Source organism: Gopherus evgoodei, chromosome 17 (genome assembly GCF_007399415.2).
Source record: "Gopherus evgoodei ecotype Sinaloan lineage chromosome 17, rGopEvg1_v1.p, whole genome shotgun sequence".
NCBI lineage: Eukaryota > Metazoa > Chordata > Testudines > Testudinidae > Gopherus > Gopherus evgoodei.
In genome coordinates this window covers 9,242,738-9,269,007 of record NC_044338.1, presented here as the reverse complement: position 1 = coordinate 9,269,007, position 26,270 = coordinate 9,242,738, and the positions used below count along the sequence as shown (strand labels likewise).

Here is a 26,270-nt window from a genome sequence, read left to right as displayed (position 1 = left end):
TAACTAAACTAGTGTTTTATTGTAAAATAAACAAGGTTTTCAAAATGTTTAAGAAGCTTCATTTAAAATTAAATTAAAATATTGATCTTACACCACCGACCCACTCAGGCCGCTGCTGGTCTGGGGTTCTGTTCATAGAGGCCGGCAGTGGGCTGAGGGGGGCCTGCGGCCGGGACCCCAGCTGGGAAGGGTCTGGCAGCCAGAACCCCAGACCAGCAGTAGGCTGTGTGGGGCTGGTGGCCGGGACCCCAGACTGGCAGTGGGCTGAGTGGCTCACCCAGTATACCACCCCCCCCATCCTGCTCCCTGTCCCTTGACTGCCCCTACCCCTTACCCAACCCCCCCCCCGCCGCCGCCCCGGAGCCAGCCTCCTTACCATGAGGCTCCTCGCTCATCCAGAGCCCTGCCGCCACCGCTGCCACCCCCCGGCGCACAGCCCTGCTTTGCCCCGCCCCTCAGAGCGCTGTGCACGCAGCAGCAGGGCTCCGGGTGAGCGGGGAGTGTCTTTCCCTCCCCATGGAGCCAAACGCTGCCCCACGGGAGCGTGCAACCCCAGCCCCCCAGAGCTCTGCGCGGGCGATGACAAGGCTCTGGGGGAAGGCAGGGGAGGGGCTGGCAGCTTGCTGCGCTAGGCCAGCGCTCCGGCGCGGGACCACGGACCCCGCGGCTTGCCTCGTCGGCAGGATTTTTAATGACACGCGGAGTCCCAGCAGGCAGCCGCGTGCCATTAAAAATTGGCTCGCGTGCCATCGGTTGCCAACCCCTGGAATAGACCTTCTTTGTATGTCTTGATCTTTAAATGTTGAATAGAGTTTAAATCAATTTTCTCTGAACTAACATTTATAAAATTTCTTAATAAGCGTAAACACTGCAAAAGGCTGGTGCCCCAATGATAAGTATTTAGCCTTGGCTGAGCTTTTTTAGGAAACCTACAGTCACCTCACGCTCTGCTCTGCTAAGCTACAAATATAAAGCTTCTTCCTCTTTATGAACGCAGTTGTTAATCAAAGGTAACATTTCTTACTGTTCTAGCAAAAAGTTAGCCTCCGTACACTAGTAATTTTTCTTTCAAGTGGGTGAGAGAGAGAAGACTACTAGACTCCTTTTGAATTAGTCCAGTGTGATGGATTCACAATTAGTATTGATAGGGTCTCAGTGTTTTTACTGTAAATAACTTTTCCAGGGTTAATTCTTTTATAGATGGCAGTCTTTGTAATAGACCTCAAGGCTGCAAAAAACCCTGATATTTATAAAAGACTGAAGAGATGCTGGCAACTAAACACCTATTGGAAATAAGTTCAGTTTTCAAATCATTGGTTCCTCTCTCTTTTAGATGGATGTTATGAGGGCTAGTTGTTGAAGTGCTTTGAGATACTTCATTTATGTGCTATAGAAGTGCCAAGGTAGTATACAGTAAATAAACCTAAATTTATATCGAAAACATAAATTTGTAAGTGTGTTAAGGCATTGGAGTTTTGCTTCTGATCAGAGGTTTTGTGTTTAATCAAGTGAAAAGTTAGTGAATTTTAATTTCAGTACAAGTCACCGAGACGCCTTTGTATTCAAACATTTTATTAAAATTAAATGTGAAGTGTGCTTCTAAAGTGACTGTCAATTCAAGTTATACAGCGCGGAAAAGCGAACATAAAAGTTAGAAGCTATCTTTCTACAAAGCTGGACTCATTGCATTTTGAAAACTGTATATATGAAATGTTTGTTTCTGTAGCTTTTAAAATCCACCATTTATGTACATAGTCCTGTTTTTTCTTTTAACTACCGTCCACACCCTGTATTGAAGTGATTAGTTTCAAACAGATCAGTAGGCAGTTCCCATTTGTAAAAAGCTGATATTTAATATAGTTCTTGTCTATCTCCACTTCTCACGTAATCATTTGCTTCAAAATACTTTTAAGAAGGATGTGAAGTATGTTGCGAAGCAGGCTCCTTCAATTTATCCAGGGTCTGGCCAGGCTGGTGGTGGCAGCAATGGTTAATTTACATCTTGCTGGGTTAAGTCGGGAGGAGGAGAAAAGTGGCTCTGTGCTTCTGATTGAAATTCAAGGGATTTGCTGATTTCGGGACAGTGATTCTCCTGGCCTTCATTAAGCCAGTCAGGTGGAGGTGGCAGATCAAGTGACTCAGGTGGGGGAAGGATTGGGTTGAGTGGAGGGTCACATACATAACTCAGTTCATCTGAAACAGGAGGTGGGGGCCCAATGTTAATATTTGAAGAGGAAACCGAAATGTTGGCAGCTAATGGGCCAGAACCTCCCTTTAGTGTATCTTGATTGATTAAGTCAGGAGGAGGGGGAAAGTGGCTCTGTGCTTCTGATTGAAATTCAAGGGATTTGCTGATTTTGGAACAGTGATTCTCCTGGACTTCGTCAGGTGGAGGTGGCAGATCAGGTGACTCAGATGGCGGAAGGATTGGGTTGAGTGAAGGGTCGCATACATCACACGGTCCATCTGAAACAGGAGGTGGGGGCCCAATGTTAATATTTGAAGAGGAAACCGAAATGTTGGCGTCTAATGGGCCAGAGTCTCTCTTTAGTGTAGGAGTAGATGGGTTGCTCTTCTCCTTTGTGATGCAACTGGATGGCTTCTCAGGCCTTTCTTTTGATTCAGAGCTTTTAGAATCATCCAGGGGAGTGTTTTTATTAAATTTCCATGGCAAGATAGAGAGAACTGAGGTACGTTTTGTGACCAGCTCCATTTCTTTAGTATTCTCTACAAAGATATCAGGTGTGTCTCCATCTGCAAATGGAGAGCGACCTGCCCAGTTTGGATCAACTCGAGCTGGCTTTTTTGAGCATTTCCACAGAAGAATTATAATAATAACTATCATCATACCAGACAAAATTATGCCGATTAACAGTGCAGCTATCCAGCTCCCATCGGTGGATTCACTTTCTTCTGTTGTAGTGGTCTGAGGTGTCATGATAGCTGCTGATGGTGCTTAAATTTTGTGTAAGATGGCAAGTTAATTTGATTAGTACAGGAACCTGGGAGCTGTATTTCCTTTTTGTCCAAGGCTGACAGATGTTCTCCTTGATTATGTCAGAAAAATAGTTGACGATAGGTTTGTTGGAGGCCTCTGTATCTCTGTAGAAAGTTATCTCCACAATTGTCCATAGAAGAAAATTAAGATTATGTGATTGGTGTTCATTTCCCTTCTGCTGATCACATGCAGCCTGTTATCTTCTGCAGTAAAAAGAGAATAAAATACAGTTAGCTTAAACTTCAGAGTTATAATATAATTTGTTTTATAATTCTTGTTTATCTTCAGTAATTTGCTTTTGACTACCAACAGTAAGATTGATGTAAAGCTATGTAAATGGCAGAACTACTATTCTTTTACAACACCATGTCTGCTTCTGTTGAAATAAATGTCAGGTTTGTGACTGACTTGAGGAGAAGCAGGGAGACTTCTGACATCATTGATCCTAAATTTCCTCTCGTGTGGTTTTGTTTAAAAAGAGAAGAGCCACAGTGTTTTCCAAGTTGCCAAAAAAGGACTAGGAGAGAAGACTGTAAAAAAGGTTGAAATAGTGATCTGTATGGATTGTCAGGCTTCCTTGAAAAGTTCAGATCCTCACTTGTAAATAGGAAATTAAGTGCAAATTAAACTGCTCATTACAACAGTGATTTTGCATTGTTTAACATCTATTAGTTACAAGAACATCTCTAAATGTAATGTACTTTCTTTTCAGTACTTTTAACCCTTACCTTGGATTCTCAGTTCTCTTTATAAATTAATACTTGGAGCATATCTGTTTAAAATGATGATTTTCTGCTACAGTTACTGGCATGGAACTAGAATTTCAACAGTAGATCACTGTTATAAATGTACTCCTGAATACATAATGGTTTTTGGAGTGAGAGGTAAAATGTTAATGTAAATTCACTTGCAGTAATGGAGTGGAGTTTTTTGCTATTACCATTTAAAGTTCAAACATCAGAGCATCAGTCTAAATGATGAGATTAATAAAGCACATATTCAATATTCAATTCATCCTGCTTCTTTTGATGTACCTTCCGTATTTAAATTGCACTAAGAGAACATTTATTGGTAAATTAATGTTGAGAACTCAGTTTGGTATGCATAAAATTAATAAAAACACAATGTTTTCATGTACATATTAGTGTTTACCAGAGTATAAACACATCCAGGCAGTAAGTTAAAACTTCTGAGAACATATCAGAATTCTGAATTCATGTTTAGACTTGCAACAGGCAAAACTATTTCACTCATTCGTGCTCACTCTGGTCTCCTTCTCTACATGTGGACTTCATCAGAGCTTAGTAAGATACCGATTAAAAAATTTCACAGCTGTTAACATAATAATTCACAGGGGAAATTCCAGGTAATCTAAAATTAACTATTGATTAGACTTTGAACTTGGTTTTGAGAATTATTGGTTCTAATAGCAGTATTTTAACAGCATGGAGATATCTTCAGAACAATAACACATTGAGGAAAACCATGTTCTAAAACAGAATACCGTACACGAGTCATAAATTCATTACAAAATATTCTACACCATCGAGTTGCAAAATACAAGTTGTTTAATGTCACGTCAACAACTCGGTAGCCAAAGCAGTTAAATCTTAGCATATGAAAACTGTTCCTTACCTGTACAATAATGTCTCTTGTATTAAAAAGGCTTCACATACTAAGTTAACATTTTGCTGTTACAAAACTAAAGCAGTCAGAATGAGTGTTGCACATTAAAGAGCTCTAAAAGGGTCCGCTGTTCTCACATGGAAAGTTTTTTGTATAGAAAGAGGAAGTTTATCAACACTTGCTGCCGGAAGTGTCAAAATTAGGGTGATGACTAAGAATTAATGTTCAAAAGTTGCGTACTTGAAGACCAAATTTGGAATATGTTGTTGTTTTTTTTTAAAAGTGTAAAAAATAATGCTTAGTAGTATTAATGTTTATATACCTGTGTCTGTAGAGAAAACATGAGCAATGGTAATTCTGTATATAAACTAGAAGTGGATTGAGGCTAACACAATCTTATTTGTACTTTGTGCTTTTCTGGAAGTGCAACAATTACTGTTGAAAGAGGCTCAAATAAAGATGATTTAGATCAGTAGTTCTCAAATGGTGGTATGTGGAGAGCTGGCTGATCACATGGTGCTGGTTCCCTTCCGTATTTTCGTTTCCTAAATTGCATTAAAAGGCAGCTAAAAACACATCAAAAGCTTTCGTGTGGGCATTGGCCTGCTAAACCCAGGGTTGTGAGTTCAGTGCTTGAGGGGGCCATTTAAGGATCTGGGGAAAAGATCTGTCTGGGGATTGGTCCTGCTTTGAGCAGGGGGTTGGACTAGATGACCTCCTGAGGTCCCTGTCAGCCCTGACATTCAATGATACTGTTCCAAATAGGCCACACTGTGTGACTGCAATTGGGAGGCGTTGTGGTCTGTGAAATCCGCAGGGCTCCTTTTGATCAGTGTCAGGTGCTTTAATCCTGCAAAAAATGCAGGATAGTAGCTACTATATCCTTGTAGATTAACAGAGGTTGAAGTACCTCTCAGAAATAGAGGGGATTAGGAGCAAATGTACAGAGGAGTGCTGTATTTGGGTGTACAAAAGTCAAATCATAGAAATAAGTTTAAATTGTATGTGCATTTTATATATTATGTGCAGAGCAGGGAGGGAACTCCTCCTTAAATATTTGTTTCATATCAATTTAGACATCACTGACTCAAGGGACTTTTTGAAAAAGTAATGTGCAGTATATGTCATTTACATGCGTATGAAAGAACTGGCATATGGTAAAATCACTTTTTAAATGAGACTCTCATAGTAAACAGTGTTCTGCTATAACTGGAGCTGAACAGTTTTGGGGCTTTTCTCCATGTTTTCTGCTGATAGAGGGGACTGGGACCACATCTTTGCACTCCGAGGAGCTGTAATGTTGTCCTCATCCAATCTCCTTAGAAGCCAATGGAAAGACTCCCCTGACTTCAGTGGGAGTTGCTGCTGCACAACTCCTACAGAAAGTTACGTGCTGCGGGTCTGGGGAAGCAGAGGGGATAAGGCAACACACTAAGTTGATATTTTCTCCCCAAGGGATCCAGGGAACAAATAGCAGTGAAATCTTTCAATTCCCTGAAACCAAGGGAAGCACCACAGTCTACTCTTTCCACCGTCCTAGCCAGAAGAGCAGCAGCCAATTCCAGTGCATAAAACTTCAGTGTCTGCTGTTGTAGACTTGCACCCCTGACCCTCACTTCTGGCTGAACAAAGGCAGCAGGATATATATTCATTCCAGGTTGGGTTCCTTGGTGGAATAAGTTGACTTTCAGTGAAGGAGGCTCGATTTGGTGCATAAAATAGGTTACATGTCCTTAGTTTCCTGAGGTTTAAAAATCAACACTTTCTTGTGTCAAAATATATACATTATAGATAGGAAATGTGTGGGGAGTTTGGAAAGGCCAAACCATTAGTTTTCAGGAGCTGCCCTCAGTGTGTGGGTTTTTTTAACACTTGCCAGACCAGTTCAACAGACCTAGTTAACATGCTGTTTCTTGGACTAAAGGTCAAGCCTGCATATCAGTTCATTTTCAGAACTGGAGAATTTGTCTTAGTTGAAAATAACTTTTTTAGGTAGCTCCTTGAAGTCATCTTTTAATATCTGTCTCATAAATGATTTTTGCAAGACTTCATATTTTTTGTTTTAAACACGTAGGAAAAATATAACGTACCTGTACGCAATCTACTAATGTACATGAATCACTGTGCCACCCAGGAAATCCTCATGGTTTTTCTAACTACTTTAGTGTGTGTCTGACCTAACATTACAGGTATTTTGATTCCAAGCTGTCTGGGGCAGGGACAATTATTTGCTATGTTTCTTCAGTGCTTAGCACAATGGCTTAGTAACCTGTGTGAGGCCTCTACGTCCCATCCCAGTACAGATGTTTAATTGCTATATATCCATCCATATGTCTGGAAGGAGGAAGTTTTTCCTTAGCAATATCTCTTCCCTTTGTGGCAATACAAATATTAATCAGTTGGAAGCACATATTTCGAAGGGGTGTGACTTAAATGTTTTATCACCTATCTGTATGCAATTATGATTAGTGAAATGATGAGTAATTTGATATATACAAATGTTGCATTATTGTGCCCAGTGACTGACTTCCATTTTACAAGCCGAAGTGCCCTGTTAACACAATTGTAGACTGTTGTAGCTTAATATGCAGAAGAACAAGGAAAACATTGAAATTTGCTAGTTTGGTTTTTCAAGATCCCAAGAATTAAGTGACGTATCTGTGAAACAGTTCATCTGTGCTTAGGTATAGAAATAATGTGCACAGACAAGAAGCCTTTCCAGTTTCCTCAGGGTAGTGAATTTTTAGTATAGTGAAACCTGTTACAAACATCCATTCAAAAGACCAGCTTAGAGGAGCTGAAAGGTGAAGTGGTTCTCAAAGAAATCTTTAGGGACGCTTCGTAGCAATGGTCTTATGTTAGAGTAGTTTTTGGTAGGTGGTCCTTAGTGCAGGTTTCATTGTATTAAAGTAGTAAAATTTCATCTTGACTCTTATAAACGAGCAAATCCACACAAAAAAAAACTACTCAAGTGCATTTCTTTTTCACTCTCCAGTGAGGCATTTTAATTTTTCCCTTAGTAAACATTTTGGAGAATTAATATTCTGGAAGTTTTCATTACAATAGAAACCCCAATCTATTATATACTATAATTATGAATGAGTCAGATTGTTTCAAAATCTATTGTAAGTTTTTATTGGTGTTACCAAGTGAGAGTTTTACTCCAACCCTGTTAAATGTAAAACAAATTTTATATATTTTTGCATAAACTTAAAGCTCAGCAAACACAGTTGACTTTAAATTAGTTCAAAAGCAAGGTAGGCTTATGTTATGGCCAAGAACAAGACCAGAAATCGTATCTTGGCTGTACAGTATATTTGCTTTAAAGTTAGTTCCAACCAAACAAATGCCAGCACAAGTAACTGAAAATACTCGTTTTTTAAACATTGATTCACACAACATGTACTATATGGGTGCTCAAATTTCTTCACAATCCAGAGCACATTTTAGTGTAGAGTCAGTCTGAGGGAACACTTCCCCATTCATGGCCCCCTCCTCCCATTTGTCATCATGCAACATCTCTCTAACAACTACAGCAGTTTCCTACTTGTTAGTTATTTATAACTGTTTCTTAATATAATTTAGCAGATGGCAACGAGGAGGAGATAGCACTGTGATCATCCAGCTCTCAGCATACCTTCAGTGTTCAACAGACCACAATTTGAGAACCTCTGATGTACAAAAATGTGCTTAGGAGCTCTTGAGAATTCTGTTTGCAATATCACAGTGGTCTTCCAACCTACTGGTTTGTGGGTCACTGATTACATCAGAGAGAAATGAGCTTCATTTAAAATAAAAAAGTAATCGTACATCCATAAATAGCACTTTGCAGATTCTGTACCTACAAGGCTATTGCGGTCCCTCCCTATGACCTTTGTGGGGTTCCTTTTGCAGCCCTAATATCCTAAATGTTTGTTGCTTTATCCCCACTCAGCTCCATTGCCCACCAATTTCTTTCAAAGCAGTAAGGGACAGGTCTCCCTTTAAAATAATGCAGGATACTGTTTTAAATGACTGAAAGGTTGATCGCGCACAAGTTGGGGTGCTCCTTCCTATGGAGCTGTGTGCTACTGCATAGAGTTCCCATTGTTATGCAGTGGAAAACCAAATCCAGGATGTGAACCTGGTTCTCCTGTGGCACTAAGATGTTACTTCAAGGCTGCAGTGTTCTCTCTGTTAGGAATCTGAGCGTTACTTAAATCTCAACTATAAAATTGGTTATGATGCTGTCACATGGTTTTGATGCTGCTTCTTTATTCTGATGATTAGCTCTTCCACTAGTGAGTTTCTCAGTTGTTTCAACTGCATTTTTCTTTTGAGCTGTGATAGCTGTCTCTGATATCAGGTCTTGCATCATCAAGTCAGTCCCTGTTAGCTCTTGAGACTTCTTCTGCCATGTATCTGATCCAGTTGGCCATAAACTGCTGGTAACCAGAAAATCACCGTTACTCCTGGGCATGCGCTTGCCTTGTTTAGCTCTTTTGAGATACGATATCTTATTTGCCATTACCACAGTTGACAGAAATAGAAATGTGCAAGCAAGAAGAAGCACTGCGATTATAATGAAACAAATGAGTATCAGAGATTTATTCTTTTCTTCACAGTTTTCAGTCTTGGTTGTAATGTGGGGCTTGGTGATGGTCAAAGGGTCTTGAACTGCAGAAGTAAGATTAAAACCAGGGGAAGATGTTGAAGGTTCCTGACCAAATGTTGATGACTGAAAGGCGGCTGTCTGCATTTCAAAAGCAGTCACTGAAGTGTCATTGTAATGTGCGTCTTGCGTTGTAAGAGTTGTACTGGCTTCAGTGGTACTCTGGTTTTCACTTATGTTTTGGGTAATGGTACTCAAATAGCTCTTATTTGTAGCCCAGGGATGGTCAGTGTGGTTTGCTCTGATCTGCAAGCACAATGAAAAGATGGTCGCAACAATGAAAGCAAAATGTGAGTTACAGTGCCTTGTCACTGACATGTTCATATCAGGTAGTTAGTTACCTGTAAAAATATAAAAAGAGTATTAGCTTAGTAAATGTTTTCGTGTATTGTTGTTGAAGGTTTGAATTGGAGCTCTGTTGAAATGTTAGGCAGATGTTATATCTATAGTTAGACAACTCTCTCTTTGTAGTAACTTGACTTCATGTATTTTGGGCATGTTATAAAGAGTGTAGTTTCTTAAATTTCAAAAGAGTAGGTGTTCTGTGTTTGGTCTTCAGTATTATTGAACCGATTTCTACAGAGTTAGACTTACGGGGAAAAAATTGAAGAAAAGTTCGGGGGGGAAAGACATTTCAAATTACTGAGTGATGTTTCATGGGCTGGGGCACATGACTTACGAGGAGAGGCTGAGGGAACTGGGCTTGTTTAGTATGCAGAAGAGAAGAGTGGGGTGAGGGTGGAGGATTTGATAGCAGCCTTCAGCTACCTGAAGAGGATGGATCTAGACCAAGGGTCGGCAACCTTTCAGAAGTGGTGTGCCGAGTCTTCATTTATTCATTCTAATTTAAGGTTCCGCGTTCCGGTAATACGTTTTATCATTTTTAGAAGGTCTCTTTTTATAAGTCTATAATGTACAACTAAACTACTGTTGTATGTAAAGTAAATAAGGTTTTTTAAAATTAAGACACTGCATTTAAAATTAAATTAAAATGCAGAGCCCCCTGGACCAGTGGCCAGGACCCGGGCAGTGTGAGTGCCGCTGAAAATCAGCTTGTGTGCTGCCTTTGGCACACGTGCCATAGGTTGCCTACCCCTGATTTAGACGGTTCTCAGTGGTGGCAGATGACAGAACAAGGAGCAATGGTCTCAAGTTGCAGTGGGAGCGGTCTAGATTGAATATTAGGAAATACTATTTCAGTAGGAGAACGGTGAAGCACTGGAATGGAAGGGAGATGGTTGAATCTCCTCCTTAGAGATTTTTAAGGCCCGGCTTGACAAAGCCCTGGCTGGGATGATTTAGTTGGGGTTAGTCCTGCTTTGAGCAGAGGATTGGACTAGATGATCTCCTGAGTTTTCTTCTAACCCTAATCTTCTATGGTTCTATGTGTGCAAATGAGTGACTACTGTCATAGCTCCTTCTATTTAAAGCTGACAAAGTTGCACCTTTGAATCAATCACTTCTGCTTTTAGAAATATAGGAGAAAACAAGCTAAGCCAGTGGTTCTCAAACTTTTTTCACTGACCACTTGAAAATTGCTGAGGGTCTCGTTGGACCACTTATTGATCTTTCCAGGTGGTATTTGTACTGTTAGCTAACTGTTGTAAAGCACTTTTTGATAAAGGGCTATATTAAAAAAAATAATTAACTTTTTTTGTTCTACAAATAAAAGCACGCAACTCATATATTAATATCAGTGGTGTAACCTTTCTAATGCAATAGATATTCCCTTTCCCGCCTGCTGTGGCAGCCCCCAAGCTGGGGTTGGGAAGGAGGGGGGTCTCTTCCCAGCAGTTGCAGCCCTGGAGCTGAGGAAAGTCACCTCTTTCTCTGACCACTGCAGCCCTGCACGTCCCAAATTCCCCCTCCCCCCTTCTCACCCCACTGCCCCCTCCCACTTACCCCCTATTCCCACCAAGGCCACCACCCCACCTTACATGTATGTCTTTTCCAGGGTCCAGGCACCTAATTAGTGGAGCCACTAAGTATTTAAACTACTGCTTTAAAGATTATTCTGCTAAACAAAATACCTTTTTCTTCCACACAAAGCATCATAGAAAAGATCTATTTACTTTCAATCATAGTCAAAAGTTGTAACATAATGACGATAGTACCTAATGCATTGAATCACAAATATATAGAAAAGTAAACTTGCTAAAGGATTTTGACATCTTTGTAAAAGCTGAATAGTGATGTCCTTTAGACATGCCAGGGTCCTCCAGAAAGCGGAGAAAGTGAGGACTTAATATTCCTGGAATGTCTACTGTGGAAAGAAAAAAAAGATTGAGTCTGGCTTCATACATCATAAAGAAATAGTGAAGGGCACAAATGTTTTTCTCTCTGCAGTTCATATTTAAGTTTAAAATTAGACTTAGTTCTGAGGTAAGGACTTCCTCCTTTCAAACTGAGCAGAAAACTAGCTTGTCATATAAGATGCAGGTGGGGTAAGATTTTTATCTCAAAATGGTTCCGATTGTTTGTAAAAGATGCCTTGTAACGCCGCAAAAAATAGAAGGAGAAAGCTGAAGTAAAACATGTAAATTATTCCCTAGTTGAATGGCCTACCCTTTTTTAGATGTTTTTAGCCATTTGAGATGGATCTGCCCTGTACAGTTCCATTTGTTAAATGGAAGTATCTCAGACACCTAATGTTTCCATTACACAATTGCAACAGTGCTTCTGCATACTTCCACTGATAGTACAATGAGCCCACTGTTAATTGTAGTGTTTCTGACCAAATGTACTGCTAAAAATAAACAAACGTTGTTGACAAAATGTTAATGGTTTTATGTAAAGTAACAAAAGCAAAGGAATTGATAATTAAAGGTTATCTTTCTCTTTAATTTACCCCTTTGTGCTTAGATATAGATAGGATCCTCTGTCAGTATATAGTAAGATCTACAGTACATAGGCACAACGGGACTAACTAGTGACTGACACTGTTAATGCTTGCTTCAGACTCTGAAATATGAATACCCTTTAACATAGTATAACATCTGTATTTTTGGTAAGTTTCCTGTATTCAAGCTAAGTTGGCTGGTTGGGAAAAGATAGTATTTCACTTCTTGATCGCAGTTGTCAGACATGGGCATTGTAGTGAATTGTGTGATGTTTTGTGAAAACATTTTTTGCATTACAACTTTCTACAAATTCTAACAAACTCAGAAGCAAAGTGTAAGAAAGAAAATATGGACCTACCTTGCCAGAAGTGTGGTCAAAATGAGAGTTGAATTTCAGATTATTCTGTTACTTAATAACGCAGTTTCTTGATATATTTCTTGGGATGCAACCGACCAGCAGTATAAAACAAATGGACTAGAAGATGATGATTTAAAAAAAAAAAAGTGAATCTAACTAAAATATGTAGTTGTATTTCCTCACTCAGAAAACTAAACCACAGAGATGACACATTTCCTTTCCACTGCAGCTCTACCCATGACATGTTAGAGGGGGGAAGAAAGCACTAACTTGCTCAAATTAGCTCTCAGAATGACAGGAAGTGCAATAGAAAAAAAAATCTGTTTTTAGGGCAGAGACTATTTGCTGCACCATATATATGTTTATCTTTATACCAGATTATTTTCCCTATGTGTTATATAAAAATGATGTCTCCAGTGCAATCAATATTGTTTAACTTTTGTTTCTATTGCATGTATTTGTGTGAATTCTCTCTTTACAGACTCTCCATCTTTGCTAGCCAGAGTCCAGGTGATGGTAGCACAGAGATGCTGTAGGCAGATAGAAGTGTCACAGAGTTCCACAAGCTACTGTGGAGTTTGACTATGATTTGGGTTAATGATACCTAATAAAATTATATCTGCCATGTTAAAAATCTTCTGGATTAATTTTGGAAGGAAACTGTCCTTCTCAAGATGCAGAGCAGCTTTACTTAAAAACTAAACAAATCAGAAACTGCCTTAAATTAGCTGAAAGATTTAGTTGTTTTCAGAAAATCTAATAAGCACATGTATACTAGTCATTTGGCCACTCTTACATCCGATTAGGCAGTCGAATGCCAAGTTTCAATCTACAGCAAATGCAGTGTGAGAGTTGCAGACCCTTCAAAAGAGGGTTTGTAATGGAAGTGCCTGAAGATGCTTAATTAGGGCAGCGTCACTATTATAAATTACTTTTTTTATGTTTCAACTTGGGTGTAATTTGCAAGTGCGGAAAAGTGAATACATTGACGTTTGATGAGGAATCCTTGCTGAGATAATGTTGCCCTTTACTTTGTAGAGAGAGAATCTAAACTGCATTATTTATATGTAAACAAATTTTGATGCAGTTGATGTGCCATTGCTCTGCAGCATGTTTTCTTCAATTGAAATGTTAAATAGAGGTCCTCTCTGTCTCATTCTGGGCCTGCATGGCTGTACAGTTGCCATGGAACTCATTCAGAAAGAAAGAGGATAACCTCAGTGTCAGCCTTCTAATTCTCTGTCATGCTAAAACTGATTCTAATACGATGGATGAGCTAAAGCTTAATGGTAATGGATGCTATTTGCCTATTGCCTACATGGTCTCTGCAGATCCAGTACAATTGTTTTGGAATATCTGGAGTTGGTATAGGATTACGTGCAAGCTAAATCTTTTTTTTTCCTACCGTAACCAAGAGAAAGCATGGAACAACATGTGAAATGTTTTTTCTTGTTTTTCTTAGGTTCAAAACAGGTCAGATCAACGGTGATTTATTGATATACCATGTTCTTCTAACTTTGAAGCCATACTATGCTAAGCCATATGAGATTGTAGTGGACCTCACTCATGCCGGGCCCAGCAATCGTTTTAAAACAGACTTCCTTTCCAAGTGGTTTGTAGTGTTTCCAGGCTTCGCTTATGAAAATGTCTCAGCAGTTTATATTTACAACTGCAACTCTTGGGTAAGAGAATACACCAAATACCACGAGAGGCTTCTGACAGGCCTGAAAGGCAGCAAAAGACTTATTTTCATAGACTCTCCCGGGAAATTGGCAGAACACATTGAACATGACCAGCAGAAACTTCCAGCTGCTACCTTGGCTTTGGAAGAAGACTTGAAAGTATTCCACAATGCTCTCAAACTCGCCCACAAAGACACCAAAGTTTCTATTAAAGTAAGTCTCATTTAGCACCCTTCCTATCGTATTGCTATGTATAATTTGGCATTATAGACCTGCATAGTATTTTACTGTCATTAAGTCTTAGGAAGAAATCACCAGTATAGTTCATGCATCACACTGGTAAATATATCACTTGTTCATTGTTTAGATTTCAGCTACTCATCCTCCTCTTTAAAAAGTGGTGATAACAGATCTTGTTCATTCTTCATATTCTTAGCTACAGCTACTAAATGATACTTTTTTCTTTCCTTTCTAAGGTTGGGTCTACCGCTGTGCAGGTAACATCAGCAGATCGAACAAGAGTCCTGGGACAGACAGTGTTTCTAAATGACATTTACTATGCCTCTGAGATTGAAGAGATATGTCTAGTTGATGAGAACCAATTCACCTTAACCATTGCCAACCAAGGCACACCACTCACCTTCATGCATCAGGAATGCGAAGCCATCGTGCAGTCCATCATTCACATACGGACTCGATGGGAACTGTCACAACCAGATTCCATCCCACAGCATACTAAAATCCGCCCTAAGGATGTCCCTGGAACACTACTGAATATAGCATTGCTTAACCTGGGAAGCTCAGACCCTAGTTTAAGGTAGAGATCTCTTAACCCTTATCTTGACCAAAATTTGTGCTAATTTATTTCTAAGGTTTCCCCATTAGTAAGTGTTTTACAGCAAACATAATTATTTTTTCACCTAAGTTCCACAACCTTGATCTTTCTTTGGGAAATATCAATGTTACTCCTAGATAAATGTCAGCTACTCCCTGGTGGAATAATGAAGCATAAATAAATTGTGCTAGGTTAACTGTAAAAGTTTTGGAAGTCTTAACTCTTATTCTGAAAAACCTTTACTTTACTTTACTTAGCTAATCCTAAATCTCTTCACATCTTTCTCCTGGCTTTGTTTTTAAAAACATAAACTAGAATTCAGTGTTGGGGTACTAGTGACTGTTTTGCAGCTAGAAAGCAGAATAAACAGTAGGAGACATACTAGAGCTGGCTGGAAATTTTCCAACTGAACATTCTTCCAGTGGAAGAGGCAGGTTAATCTAAATCAAAACGTTCTATGGAAACATCCCAGTTTGGACAGAAACCAGGTAGGTTTCCTATGGAACCCTGCTTGCCAAGCAGGTTTCTGTCACGAGCCTACCTGGTTTGTTGCCAGGTTAGTCACCTGGCAGGCTGACAAGGGGCTGTAGTCTGGGAGCTTCCTGGGCTCTCAGCAGCCCACAAGGCCTGGCTTCCAAGCTTCCCAGCATCTCTGCAATATGGCTGACAGGGAGCCTAGAAGACCTAGATCTCTGGCAGCCCACCAGAAAAGCTGCCTCAAAGCCAGGGTCTCCAGGGTCCCTGGCTCCAACCTGCTAGGTGGACTACCTCAGAAGCAGGGCTTTCAGGCTCTCAGCTGCTTGGAATCCCCAGCCTCCAGGCATCCGGAGTGCAGGATTTTTTGAGGACCTTCAAACATTTCAAAAAGGTCTGTGAATTTGGAATTCCTGTTCTGTGGGAAATTCAAAAATTTCAGTTTTTCAATTTTGGAAAGAATTTTTTTGATATTTCAGAATTTATAGTGGGAATTCCAGTTTCTAGCAGCTCTGTATATCTGTGTGTACCTATATAGACACAGTATAATATACATATACATGCCGTTGAATTTTTATAGGCTCTGTTGTTCTCTGTGTGGGAATAAAGTGAGAATATTTCCCGCATTCACTTTAATGCATAGGAGAATTCTAGAGTTGTCTTCTTGCCATTACTGCGTAAAATGTACCTGTGTAAGATATAAGCACTTTAATGTTACATGTGCAATATTTAAGGAGAGATTTTCCAAGGATAAACTAGTTTTAGTCACGATCTCAAAAATACCTCAATTCAAATGTACACATTGATTTTATATGGGTCTGAGAAACCATTGGTCAGGTTTTTCCTTGCTAGCCCTTTGGCAGCCCTCTTCTCTTCCTTTCTCCCTCCCCCCTCCATACCATTCTAATCTGTTCCATCCAAGAGTAACTAGACATGGAGCCCTTCAGTGATGCTCTTTCAATTTGTCAGAGAGGGTTTATTGAGCGAAGGAGCTCTCTGGGTGCTGGCAGTCCGTGGAAGGAAGAAATTAAGTTCAGGACCTAATCTTCTGATTCCCTTGGCATGCAGGAGCAGCAGGTTATACGGGCCTGTGATGCCCATGCTCCAGCAAATTCAGGGCATGAGGGCCCAGCTCCACCAATGTTCGGGGCCGGGTCTCTCTCCAGGCTCTACCTGCGGCCCCGCACACCTCCTCCAAAGCGTCCCTGCCTGTGCCCTGGACAGCGGGCGGCTGCCCTGCCGCTTGGCACTGCGCTCCGTCGCTGGCCGCTGCCAACTACAAAAGGGAGTGGCGCTGGTGGCAGGGTGAGGCAGTGGCAGAGCTGCCACCTGCAGAGGAAGGAGGGGAGGAGGCACACACATGATGGGAGCCCCCTCTCCCCCCAGTCACCCACCACAGGAGAGCTGAAGGGGCTTCCTGGACCTGGGAGGGGGCCCGCCCCCTAGGAGCGCGTGCAGTGAGGGTGCTGCTGGGGTTGCAGGGGGAAAGAGGACTGAGAACTGTGGAGTCCTCCTCTCTGGGCCCAGCCCCAGGGCAGCCTGCTTGCACCTCAAACTCCTCCTCAGCCCCAACCCTCATTCTCCCATACCCCAACCCTCTTCCCTAGTCCTGAGCCCCTCCCACACTCCAAACTCTTCATTCCCAGTGCCACCCCAGAGCCCACAGCCCCAGCCAGAGCCCTCATCCCACACACCCAGTCCTCTGCCCCAGCCCTGAGCCCCCTCCTGTACCGTGAACCCTTTATCCCTAGCCCCGCCCCTCAACCCAAACCCCTCAGCTCCACCCTACCCCAGAGCCCACACCGCTAGCCAGAGCCCTCATCCCCCCACACCCCAACTCTCTGCCCTAGTCCTGAGCCCACCCCAGACCCCTCACCCCACATTGTGCAATATAGGGAAACTGTTAAACGCCTACTGTTTCCAGTCCATTTTTACATTATTTTAAAAAATATGTATCGGCTAACAAGGCAGGTGTGGGGGCGGGGGAGTGGGAGGAGGACTTGGACCTGTTCTGGGCACCACCAAAAATTATACAAACTTGCTGCCCCTGTTGACATGGCAACACTAGACTGAATTGTAAGAGACATGACTACCACTCTTGTGCTGTTTTTAATGGAATTATTTATTGTGTATAGATTTTTTTAGTTGCATAGGAAAAAAATTTAAATTGCATCACTTATGCTTTGTTGCAGGTCTGCTGCCTATAATCTTCTGTGTGCCTTAACCTGTACCTTTAATTTAAAGATTGAGGGCCAGTTACTGGAGACTTCAGGTCTGTGTATCCCTGCCAACAACACCCTTTTTATTGTGTCAATTAGTAAGACTCTGGCAGCTAATGAGCCACACCTTACCTTAGAGTTTTTGGAAGAGTGTATTTCTGGATTTAGTAAATCTAGTAAGTAGCATTCATTTTCTCTAATGCTAACAATAAATTTGAAACAGTTCAAGCTTTTCAGTTCTGTTATAGAGTTAATAAATGTTCTCGTGTTATTGAGCTAATCCATTAGCACAGTCAGCTTCAATTAGAAATGCAGCCTAAAGCATCTGCAGGTGCTTTTCAAGTTTAGCCATTATATCTGTGACCTAATCAGCAGGTGGTGAAGTGCTCTGGAACCAAGCAGTGTCAAGATACAGACTGGAATCTGCTAGTATGGAAAACAATGTAAAGACAAGATTATCTCATTCACAGAACAGTGCTCTCTTTTTTCATAGAATCAATGTCTAAAACGGTCCCTAGACTTTTTGACATTAATGTAAGACAAATTGTATAAGTGGTTTCAGTGGTTTACAACGATAATGCTTGTTAGTTAACATCTTACTGTATATTAGCTCTTTCACATCACTGCTGAAAGTTGTGTACAATGATTACTTTGGTGAGGCTTACTTTAGTGTCACAAATTCACCAGAAATGGACACTCATCACAATCTGAGTTCTATGTTGGTGATAAACCCCGAAGTCTAGAAAATATATGCCCAAAAGATATGTAGGATCTTTCCTCTACACACACTGTTAATAATTTAAAGGAGACACAAAGAATTTTAATTCTAATCCAGGGTCTGATTCTCTCTCTAACCTTGATTGAGTCTTGGAACATAGCTGCCTTTCTTTCCTCACGTGTAAAATGGGGATTATATCTACTTCATGAAGGTGTTGAAGATGAACGTTTTGAAAGCACATTGCAGATGGAAAGTACGATGTAAATTCTAAATATTAGTGTTTATGAGCCTTGAGCCGCTTTCGCTTAGATCTCTTCAGCATGAATTAAGATGTCACTCTTCTTTCCATTTTCCTAAAGATGTATGGCTTGGATTTCACTGGAACAGTATGTTTCTTTTTAAAGCTTTGCCTTTTACACAATAATCCTACTTCTGATCTTTGACCATTTTTTTGGTCCAGGTACCTAGACTTTATTTTTGGACAATAAAATCGTAAAGAAAGCTGCTTGCAAATAATTCTGCACATACAAAGAGAAGAGACCATCAGTGGCCTTCTGTTACAATAACATTAATTTTTGATTTCAGGTATTGAACTGAAACACCTTTGTCTGGAATATATGACTCCCTGGTTGTCGAATCTGGTCCGATTCTGTAAGCACAATGACGATGCTAAACGCCAGCGAGTCACAGCTATTCTTGATAAGCTTATAACAATGACAATAAATGAGAAACAGATGTATCCTTCCATTCAAGCAAAGATATGGGGGAGTCTTGGACAGGTACTGACTGCATAAATTCATTATGCCTTTAACAGCAAAGTGTAAATGAGATTATAGGTTAGAATCCACTAACCCCACCCCCACTTTCCTCTTTCTCCTATGATTGCCCGGGTGTCAATGGACCACTTGCCTTGAATGGTCCTTAACAATCTCTTCCACTTTGTATATAGTTGTGACACTCTGGTCTGGTCTACACTGCAGGGATTAGGTCAGCGTAAAATGCCTTCACTAGAGTGTTGCTCCCTCTGATGTAAGTCATCCATTACGCAGACCTAATAACTCCATTTCCACGAGAGGCATAACACTTAAGTTGATGTAGTTAGGTCAATGCAGTGTTGTAGCTTGTGGCAGACAACCAGAGCTCCACTGCCTGGAGCTCCAGTTGTCAGTACATCACAATGTCACACACTGATAATGAAATTGGTGCAAGCGCTCCTAATGAGGACATGCACCACCGATAGAAGGCGTTACTGTGGACATGCCAAACTGCGGTGGCTGTACATCAGTGTAACCTAAGTCAACTTAATTTTGTAGTGTAGACTTGCCCGAAGTGTCTACACTTGCATTTTACTCCCCCCCATTTAACTACCCCACTATGCCGACATAATAACTCCACCTCCGTGCGCAGCATAGAGTCAAGGTAAATGTAGTTGGGGTGACGCAATGTCAGTGTAGACCTCGCATTGCTTATGATGACTGTTACTGGCTTTCAGGAGCTATCCCATAATGCCCCACACTAACAATGCAATTGATACAAGCGATCCTGATGAGGGTGTGTACTGCCTACACAAGGAGCAAAATGTAGACACGCACAAGTGATGTAATTACTGCAGCAGCTGTATGCCAGTGTAAGTTTGGTCAAGTTAATTTTGTAGTTAGATATGGCCTCTGAATACCTTTCCCAGACCAGCAGAAGAGGTCTGTGTGGCTTGAAATTTTCTCTTTCACCAACAGAAGTTCATCCAATAAAGAGATTACCTCACCCGCCTTGTCTCTTTAATATCATGGGACCAACACAGCTACAACGCTGCAGACGGGCATTTTACATTCATTTAATATTAGTGCCAAAACAGTTTTCTTCTTTTAACAGCACTTCAGTATATTAACCATGTATGTAGATCGCAGCTCACACAACTTCTAATCAAGTTTCCTGTTAACATTAAATATTGAGCTCTGGCTTTTAATAATACATTCCTGACTTCTGCAGAAACTTGAAAATTCAGGAAGTATCTCTGTATACAGTGTTTTTTTAGCCCAGACCTGAAGAAGAGTTCTGGATAAGCTTGCAAGCTTGTCTCTCTCACCAACAGAAGTTGATCAAATAAAAGTTATTCTCACCCACCTTGTTTCAGGAAATATCTTTGGCATTCCTGTTATAACCATAATAGTTGCATGGATACTTCAAGAGCGGGCATAAAAGCTCCTTGTTTAAACCACCAAAATTGAATGCGTTCTATAATATGTTAATATGGTCAAATAGTATGACAGCCCCTCTCCCCAGTGGCTTCTAACCTAATTGTGAATTAAGCTCATAAGTCTGTTCCCAGAAGACAAAAGTTGGAGGAGAGGAAAAATGGCTTTCAGAGTTATGGCTTTAATAAGGAAAGTTCCAACCAAAAAGCCAGCTTCACTCGCTGTCAGAATGTGTCTGCTTGTTTGCTTGACTGACTATTGACCTCCTGCTGGCTGACATGAACTCCCTTTTAGTTACATTCCTTCCCTTTTCCCCCTTCTCCTGCTCTTCTTCAGTCCTGTCACCACATGATGTTGCAACACAGTGTCGCCAAATTACTTTGAGACACATGGTAACTGCCACCAAAATTGGTGAGCTGCCTCTCCTGTTTGAACTTCGCTCACTAAAAATCAGTATAATTTGCAATCCTGGACTGTAACAGGAAGAGCGTCATTTATATTATGCCATCTCCAATATGAAAGTCAATTATCAGGCAGACATAGAGAATGTGGAATTAAAGGGTGAAATCTTGGCTTCTTTTAAGTCAGTGGGAGTTTTGCCATTGAATTCTATGGAGCCAGGGTTTTATCCAAGTTCGTAGATGGTGAAAACTACAATGGATTGAAACCAGCAGTCAAACACTGTATGTGGCCTAATTCAATCGTTAGTACTATTTTGTCTGGATAGTTAAAGAGAAACTTTCTCTGCATTGGCGACTTGTATATCTGTATTAAATACGTAGCTTTCTCACAACCTAAAAATTCTTGCAAGATATCAGTACCGTTTTAATGATAGCTAAGATATATATCTGGCTAATATTTTAGGCGATACTTTACATAAACAAGATCTCTTCTTGCTTTTTAAAAAGAAGACATATTTACTGTACCTTAAAAATCCCAGTGCATAGTTTCCAAATTGTTGCTGTAAATAATACTTATCTAACATCTTAGATTCAAATGGCAACTAGAAAACGATGCAGACTAAGTCCTCACAATCTAACTGTACAGCTGTGAAGCGCGCACACACTTAGTTTTATTATAAATATAAATTTTATGTGGGATTCAGATGTAACAATGTAAACATGTTAAATTAAGCATGGTTATCTTTGTTGAAAAATCACTGATGCTGGTGCTGTAATTTTCACCACATACATTCAAGTAATAGAACTAAGTAGTCACTTGTCTATCAGGCTGCTTAATTCAGATTGTTACACCTGAATTTCGTGTACCTGACATTAACAAGCAAATGATTACTTATTTTCTCCACTAGATAACAGATCTACTTGATGTAGTGTTGGACAGTTTCATCAAAACCAGTGCCACAGGGGGCTTGGGATCCATAAAAGCTGAGGTTATGGCAGACACAGCTGTAGCACTGGCTTCTGGAAATGTGAAATTGGTTTCAAGCAAAGTGAGTGTTTCTATTCCTTAACTTACCTTTAAGTCAGTCAGTAATTTGACACTGCTCTTTGGTACCAGCTCTAAACAGTGGTACGATAGTATTTTAATATGTGTTCTTAATAGAAATATTGTGAAGTTTAATTGTAATGGTGTTTGAGTGAAACTTTGAGCCCTGTTTTTGCTTTAACTAAAATAAAATGTTTGCTCCCTTTCAGGTAATAGGGAGGATGTGCAAAATAATCGACAAGACTTGTCTGTCTCCAACTCCTACATTAGAGCAACACCTGATGTGGGATGATATTGCCATTCTAGCACGTTACATGCTGATGCTCTCCTTTAACAATTCTCTTGATGTGGCAGCACATCTCCCCTACCTCTTCCATGTAGTTACTTTGTTGGTAGCCACTGGTCCTCTTTCTCTTAGAGCTTCCACCCATGGCCTGGTCATCAACATCATTCATTCTCTGTGCACTTGTTCACAACTTCACTTTAGCGGTAAGTTCTTACGAAATACTATATTGAGTTAATCACTCATTAGTTTACTTTGCTTTAGCAAATATCTCCTTGACCTGTTCCCATCCCATTCTCCCCCACCGTCATTTCTATGAAGCTACTGTATCTGAGGGCAAGTCTACATTACAAGGTTAAGTTGACCTAAGTTATGCAACTCCAGCTATGTGAATAACGTAGCTGGAGTCGACTTACCTTATGCTTTTCATTCTGGTGGAGTACCAGAGTTGATTGGGGAGCGATCAGCGGACAATTTAGTGGGTCTTCACTAGACCAACTAAATTGACTCCTGGTGGATCGATCACCACATCCTGTATCCACGGTAAGTGGAGACAATCCCTGATACCACAGGTGGCACTGTGGTGATGTATTTTCAGACCTTTAGTAAAGGTGAACTCTAGTTCAGTACTAGATCACAGTTGAGGTCAGAGCTTTCTTGTGCTTGATCCAGTATTGCCAATGGCTACAGTGGAGTGGAGTGGTAGAAATTTGTCGCTTGCGATGGTCATAAATTAGGAGAACTTACAATAAGAGACAGTACTTCCAACTCACTTAACGATAGTTAATTATAGGATAACAATTGTTTTGTTGTATACAAAATAGTAATAGGGTGACCAAGATGAATAGTTGAAACAAAAGTGAGTCATTTAATCAGCCTCTGCTATTCACTGTGAATATTTGTGAGTCATAAAGATTAATCTATAACACTAAAGTTTCGTTTCTCTTCTGGGGTTTTGAAAGTGCTGTGTTGCTGTTCATCAGCTTTGCGAGAGATTGCCACATGGGTGTATGGCTAGAATGACTGAGAATTGGGCTAAAAACTGATTAGCTGATTTAGGGCAGGTCTTTAATGTAAATAATGACTAAAGGGAGTGGCTCGTTTGGAAAAGGGGTGATGTGGAGACATTAGCGACAAGGATTTTCATGATGTAGATGGAAAGGGAACTGTGCTCTCATTGGCTGAAATTCTGCTGTTGAATAGATGTGTAGAATACCAGGTAACCAAAATGTCACTTGTGTAAGACGATTGTGAAACTAAAAGAGGATACCTTACATGCTATTATATTTTTGCTGTTTTTCAATGATCTCAAGATAAAACAGTGAGAACCAATAGAGTTAAAACCCACTAGCAAGTACATCTTCAACAAAATGTCTGTCTTCCTCTCCCCTGCCAAGTGAAGGTGGTCCACTTCCTAGAATACATGCTTACACCTTAAAAATGGGTTTTGGGTCTTGAAAGTACTTTTTGAAATGTGGGATGGGATTCAATATATTAAATGTAACTTGTAAATTCTTAATTAACAGAGGAGACGAAGCAAGTTTTGAGACTTAGCTTGACAGAGTTCTCGCTGCCCAAGTTTTATTTGCTGTTTGGAATCAGCAAAGTGAAATCAGCAGCTGTCATAGCATTCCGATCCAGTTATCGGGATAGGTCATTCTCTCCTGGTTCATACGAGAGGGAGACTTTTGCACTTACTTCCCTGGAAACAGTTACTGAAGCTCTGCTGGAGATCATGGAGGTACGATTTGTAAGACAATGAGAAACTAATAAAAACCATGAGATATAACATAGTAGTATTGTATATACTATCATGCAGGCCAGCAGCATAAGAGGATGTGGGCTTCCTGACTAGGCTTAGTACTAAGTGCTTAAATAAGGAATAGGTCTCTAAGAATTAAAAGCAGTACATATTTTAAATAGGTGCTTTTGCTTAAAGTTACATGTATTCAATATCTTTTTTTAGGCTTGTATGAGAGATATTCCAACATGCAAGTGGCTGGACCAGTGGACAGACCTGGCACAAAAGTATGTTGTGATTCACAGAAACATAACCTATAACTGCACATGTAGTAGATGTGTAACTGTTCTTTTTTTTTTCTGCTGCTCAGGCTTATGGAAACAAAAGTGTTTAATACAACTAATTTCTGTTTCTCACAGGTTTGCATTCCAATATAATCCATCTCTGCAACCAAGAGCACTTGTCGTCTTTGGCTGTATCAGTAAACGAGTGTCACATGGGCAAATAAAACAAATAATCCGAATTCTTAGCAAGGTATACGGTTCTTTGTTTTTCTTGATGTAAGTCATAGAATAGCTCCTTTAACAGCCGAATGATTTGGTCTCGTGATTAAATTTTGGATTCAGCAGAATTTAATGACTGACACATTTTAGAGTGAATTCTTATGCAGAACAAGGAATTGATGCATAATTGAAAATCCAATTTTTGTAGCCAAACCTTTTCTGACCAGAATAAATTTGGTGGTACTGAATTTGATTTCTCTTTAGTAATTTTACCCAGCGCTGCTGCTCCTACAAAAAAATGTTATGGTTAGATAATTTATCTCTAACGGAATCTGGAGCATTGCATTGAGGTCGAATCTAACAGCTCAGTACTTAGCTGCATCTGCATAACTGTGAAGGAAATTATACATGTAATAGCTGTGGAAAGCAAATAAAGTAACTTAAAAAGAGTTTGAATAAAGTGCTTGCCATTTATGCAAGTGAAATATTTTAAAACTGTTCAGTTAGCTTGGTAATGGTGTCCATGATACCAAGCAAGATGATAAAGCTGTGTTTAATTGCAGATGACCAGTGTACCATAAAGATTAGTTTCCCTTGAGCATTTTATTATTCTACTCAAGTTTCATAGACTTAAAATTTAAGTGAACAGTATCTAAAATATCAGGACTACTCAATCCCTCTGATATAATAGCTCCACTGATCCTTAAAATAACAGTAAAGCACCTTAACTTTTATATGCACCATGAAACGTCTTCTCGGTTTGTAATCCTCACTGACAATACATCAGAATCCTTTAAAAACAAGTTTAAACTTTTCAAAACTAAATCAAAACTGCTGTTAATTATTGGTTAGAACTTTGGTCTTTAGATCCTGGGTTTTTGATAAAAATTAAATGTCTTTTTCCCTTTTTTCCAAAAAGGGACTTGAGAGCTGTTTAAAAGGTCCTGATAATTACAACAGCCAAGTTCTTATAGAAGCCACAGTTATCGCACTAACCAAGCTGCAGCCACTTCTTAATAAGGTAAATAACACTGATAAAACTATGAATCTGTTCGTAAATGAAAACTATAAACGTGTTTAACCTCAAAAATATTAATACAAATAGTGAACTTCGTCTCTGGAAATATTCCTGTTCCTTTTCCCTGAAAGTAATTCCTGCTCAAGGGAAATATTCCTGTTCCTTTACTCTGAAAGTAATTCCTGCTCGAAGGGAAATAAAAAATGTCACCACTTTGTATTTGAGACCCTCTCTGCAAAAACTTTGGAAAAGCTGAGCTTCCATGTGATTGTCTGGTGAAGCAGTATTATGGTCCAAAGCCACAGCAAGGTTTGAATGAGGTTATTTCATGATCTTCTCTCCTGAGTTCTTCAGCTTTTTTGTCATTCCAATCTGTGACTGCTGGCACAGGTCTTCTGGATCGCGGTTTGTCATAAAAGCTAGTCTCATTTGACTTGAAATGTTCCAGTCATGAAGTTCATGACTTTGTCAACCCAGCAGTTTGCATACAATTATGAATCTCTGTAAAATTTCTTTGCAGAGTTGTATTGCACACGCTGTCAAAGGGACATAGTAAATTTGAAAGTAGAGTGAAGCTCTTGAATCTGGGCATTACTGGAAAAGGGTGGCTAACTCTGTAAAGTCTCTTCTGCTTGCAACTGATCTTGGAAATTTGTTCTCAAGAGAAGTTAACTTTCCATCCATTT

General features: G+C 40.1%; 3 protein-coding genes across 6 annotated transcripts in view; 1 reads left to right on the top strand and 2 right to left on the bottom strand.

The window, feature by feature from the left end:
* Positions 1-26,270, top strand: part of NF1 (neurofibromin 1) — a 169,411-nt gene that overhangs the window by 111,728 nt on the left and 31,413 nt on the right. For all 3 annotated transcript variants that reach the window (XM_030536886.1, XM_030536884.1, XM_030536885.1), the window contains 10 exons: positions 13,936-14,368; positions 14,632-14,972; positions 17,657-17,859; positions 18,987-19,180; positions 21,903-22,043; positions 22,249-22,528; positions 23,849-24,063; positions 24,289-24,350; positions 24,483-24,597; positions 25,486-25,587. In XM_030536886.1, coding sequence (XP_030392746.1) covers positions 13,936-14,368; positions 14,632-14,972; positions 17,657-17,859; positions 18,987-19,180; positions 21,903-22,043; positions 22,249-22,528; positions 23,849-24,063; positions 24,289-24,350; positions 24,483-24,597; positions 25,486-25,587 — 2,086 coding nt within the window. The remainder of the gene's footprint in view (positions 1-13,935; positions 14,369-14,631; positions 14,973-17,656; positions 17,860-18,986; positions 19,181-21,902; positions 22,044-22,248; positions 22,529-23,848; positions 24,064-24,288; positions 24,351-24,482; positions 24,598-25,485; positions 25,588-26,270) is intronic.
* On the bottom strand, positions 1,543-5,160 carry EVI2B (ecotropic viral integration site 2B). The gene is made up of 2 exons (XM_030536892.1): positions 4,634-5,160; positions 1,543-3,201 (listed from the first exon to the last, which is right to left on the bottom strand). The coding sequence occupies exon 2, from the start codon at positions 2,936-2,938 to the stop codon at positions 1,991-1,993; it is 948 nt and encodes a 315-aa protein (XP_030392752.1). The 5' UTR covers positions 2,939-3,201; positions 4,634-5,160; the 3' UTR covers positions 1,543-1,990.
* EVI2A (ecotropic viral integration site 2A) lies at positions 7,616-12,674 on the bottom strand. Of its 2 annotated transcripts, none has more exons than XM_030536893.1 (2): positions 12,474-12,674; positions 7,616-9,616 (listed from the first exon to the last, which is right to left on the bottom strand). In XM_030536893.1, the coding sequence occupies exon 2, from the start codon at positions 9,597-9,599 to the stop codon at positions 8,820-8,822; it is 780 nt and encodes a 259-aa protein (XP_030392753.1). In that variant the 5' UTR covers positions 9,600-9,616; positions 12,474-12,674; the 3' UTR covers positions 7,616-8,819. The 2 variants fall into 2 exon arrangements, with proteins under 2 accessions (XP_030392753.1, XP_030392755.1); XM_030536895.1 differs by having other exon boundaries at positions 7,616-9,611; positions 12,473-12,673.

Coding starts and splice junctions, on each gene's coding strand:
- EVI2B (XM_030536892.1), bottom strand. CDS start 2,938: ATGACACCTCAGACCACTACAACAGAAGAAAGTGAATCCACCGATGGG.
- EVI2A (XM_030536893.1), bottom strand. CDS start 9,599: ATGAACATGTCAGTGACAAGGCACTGTAACTCACATTTTGCTTTCATT.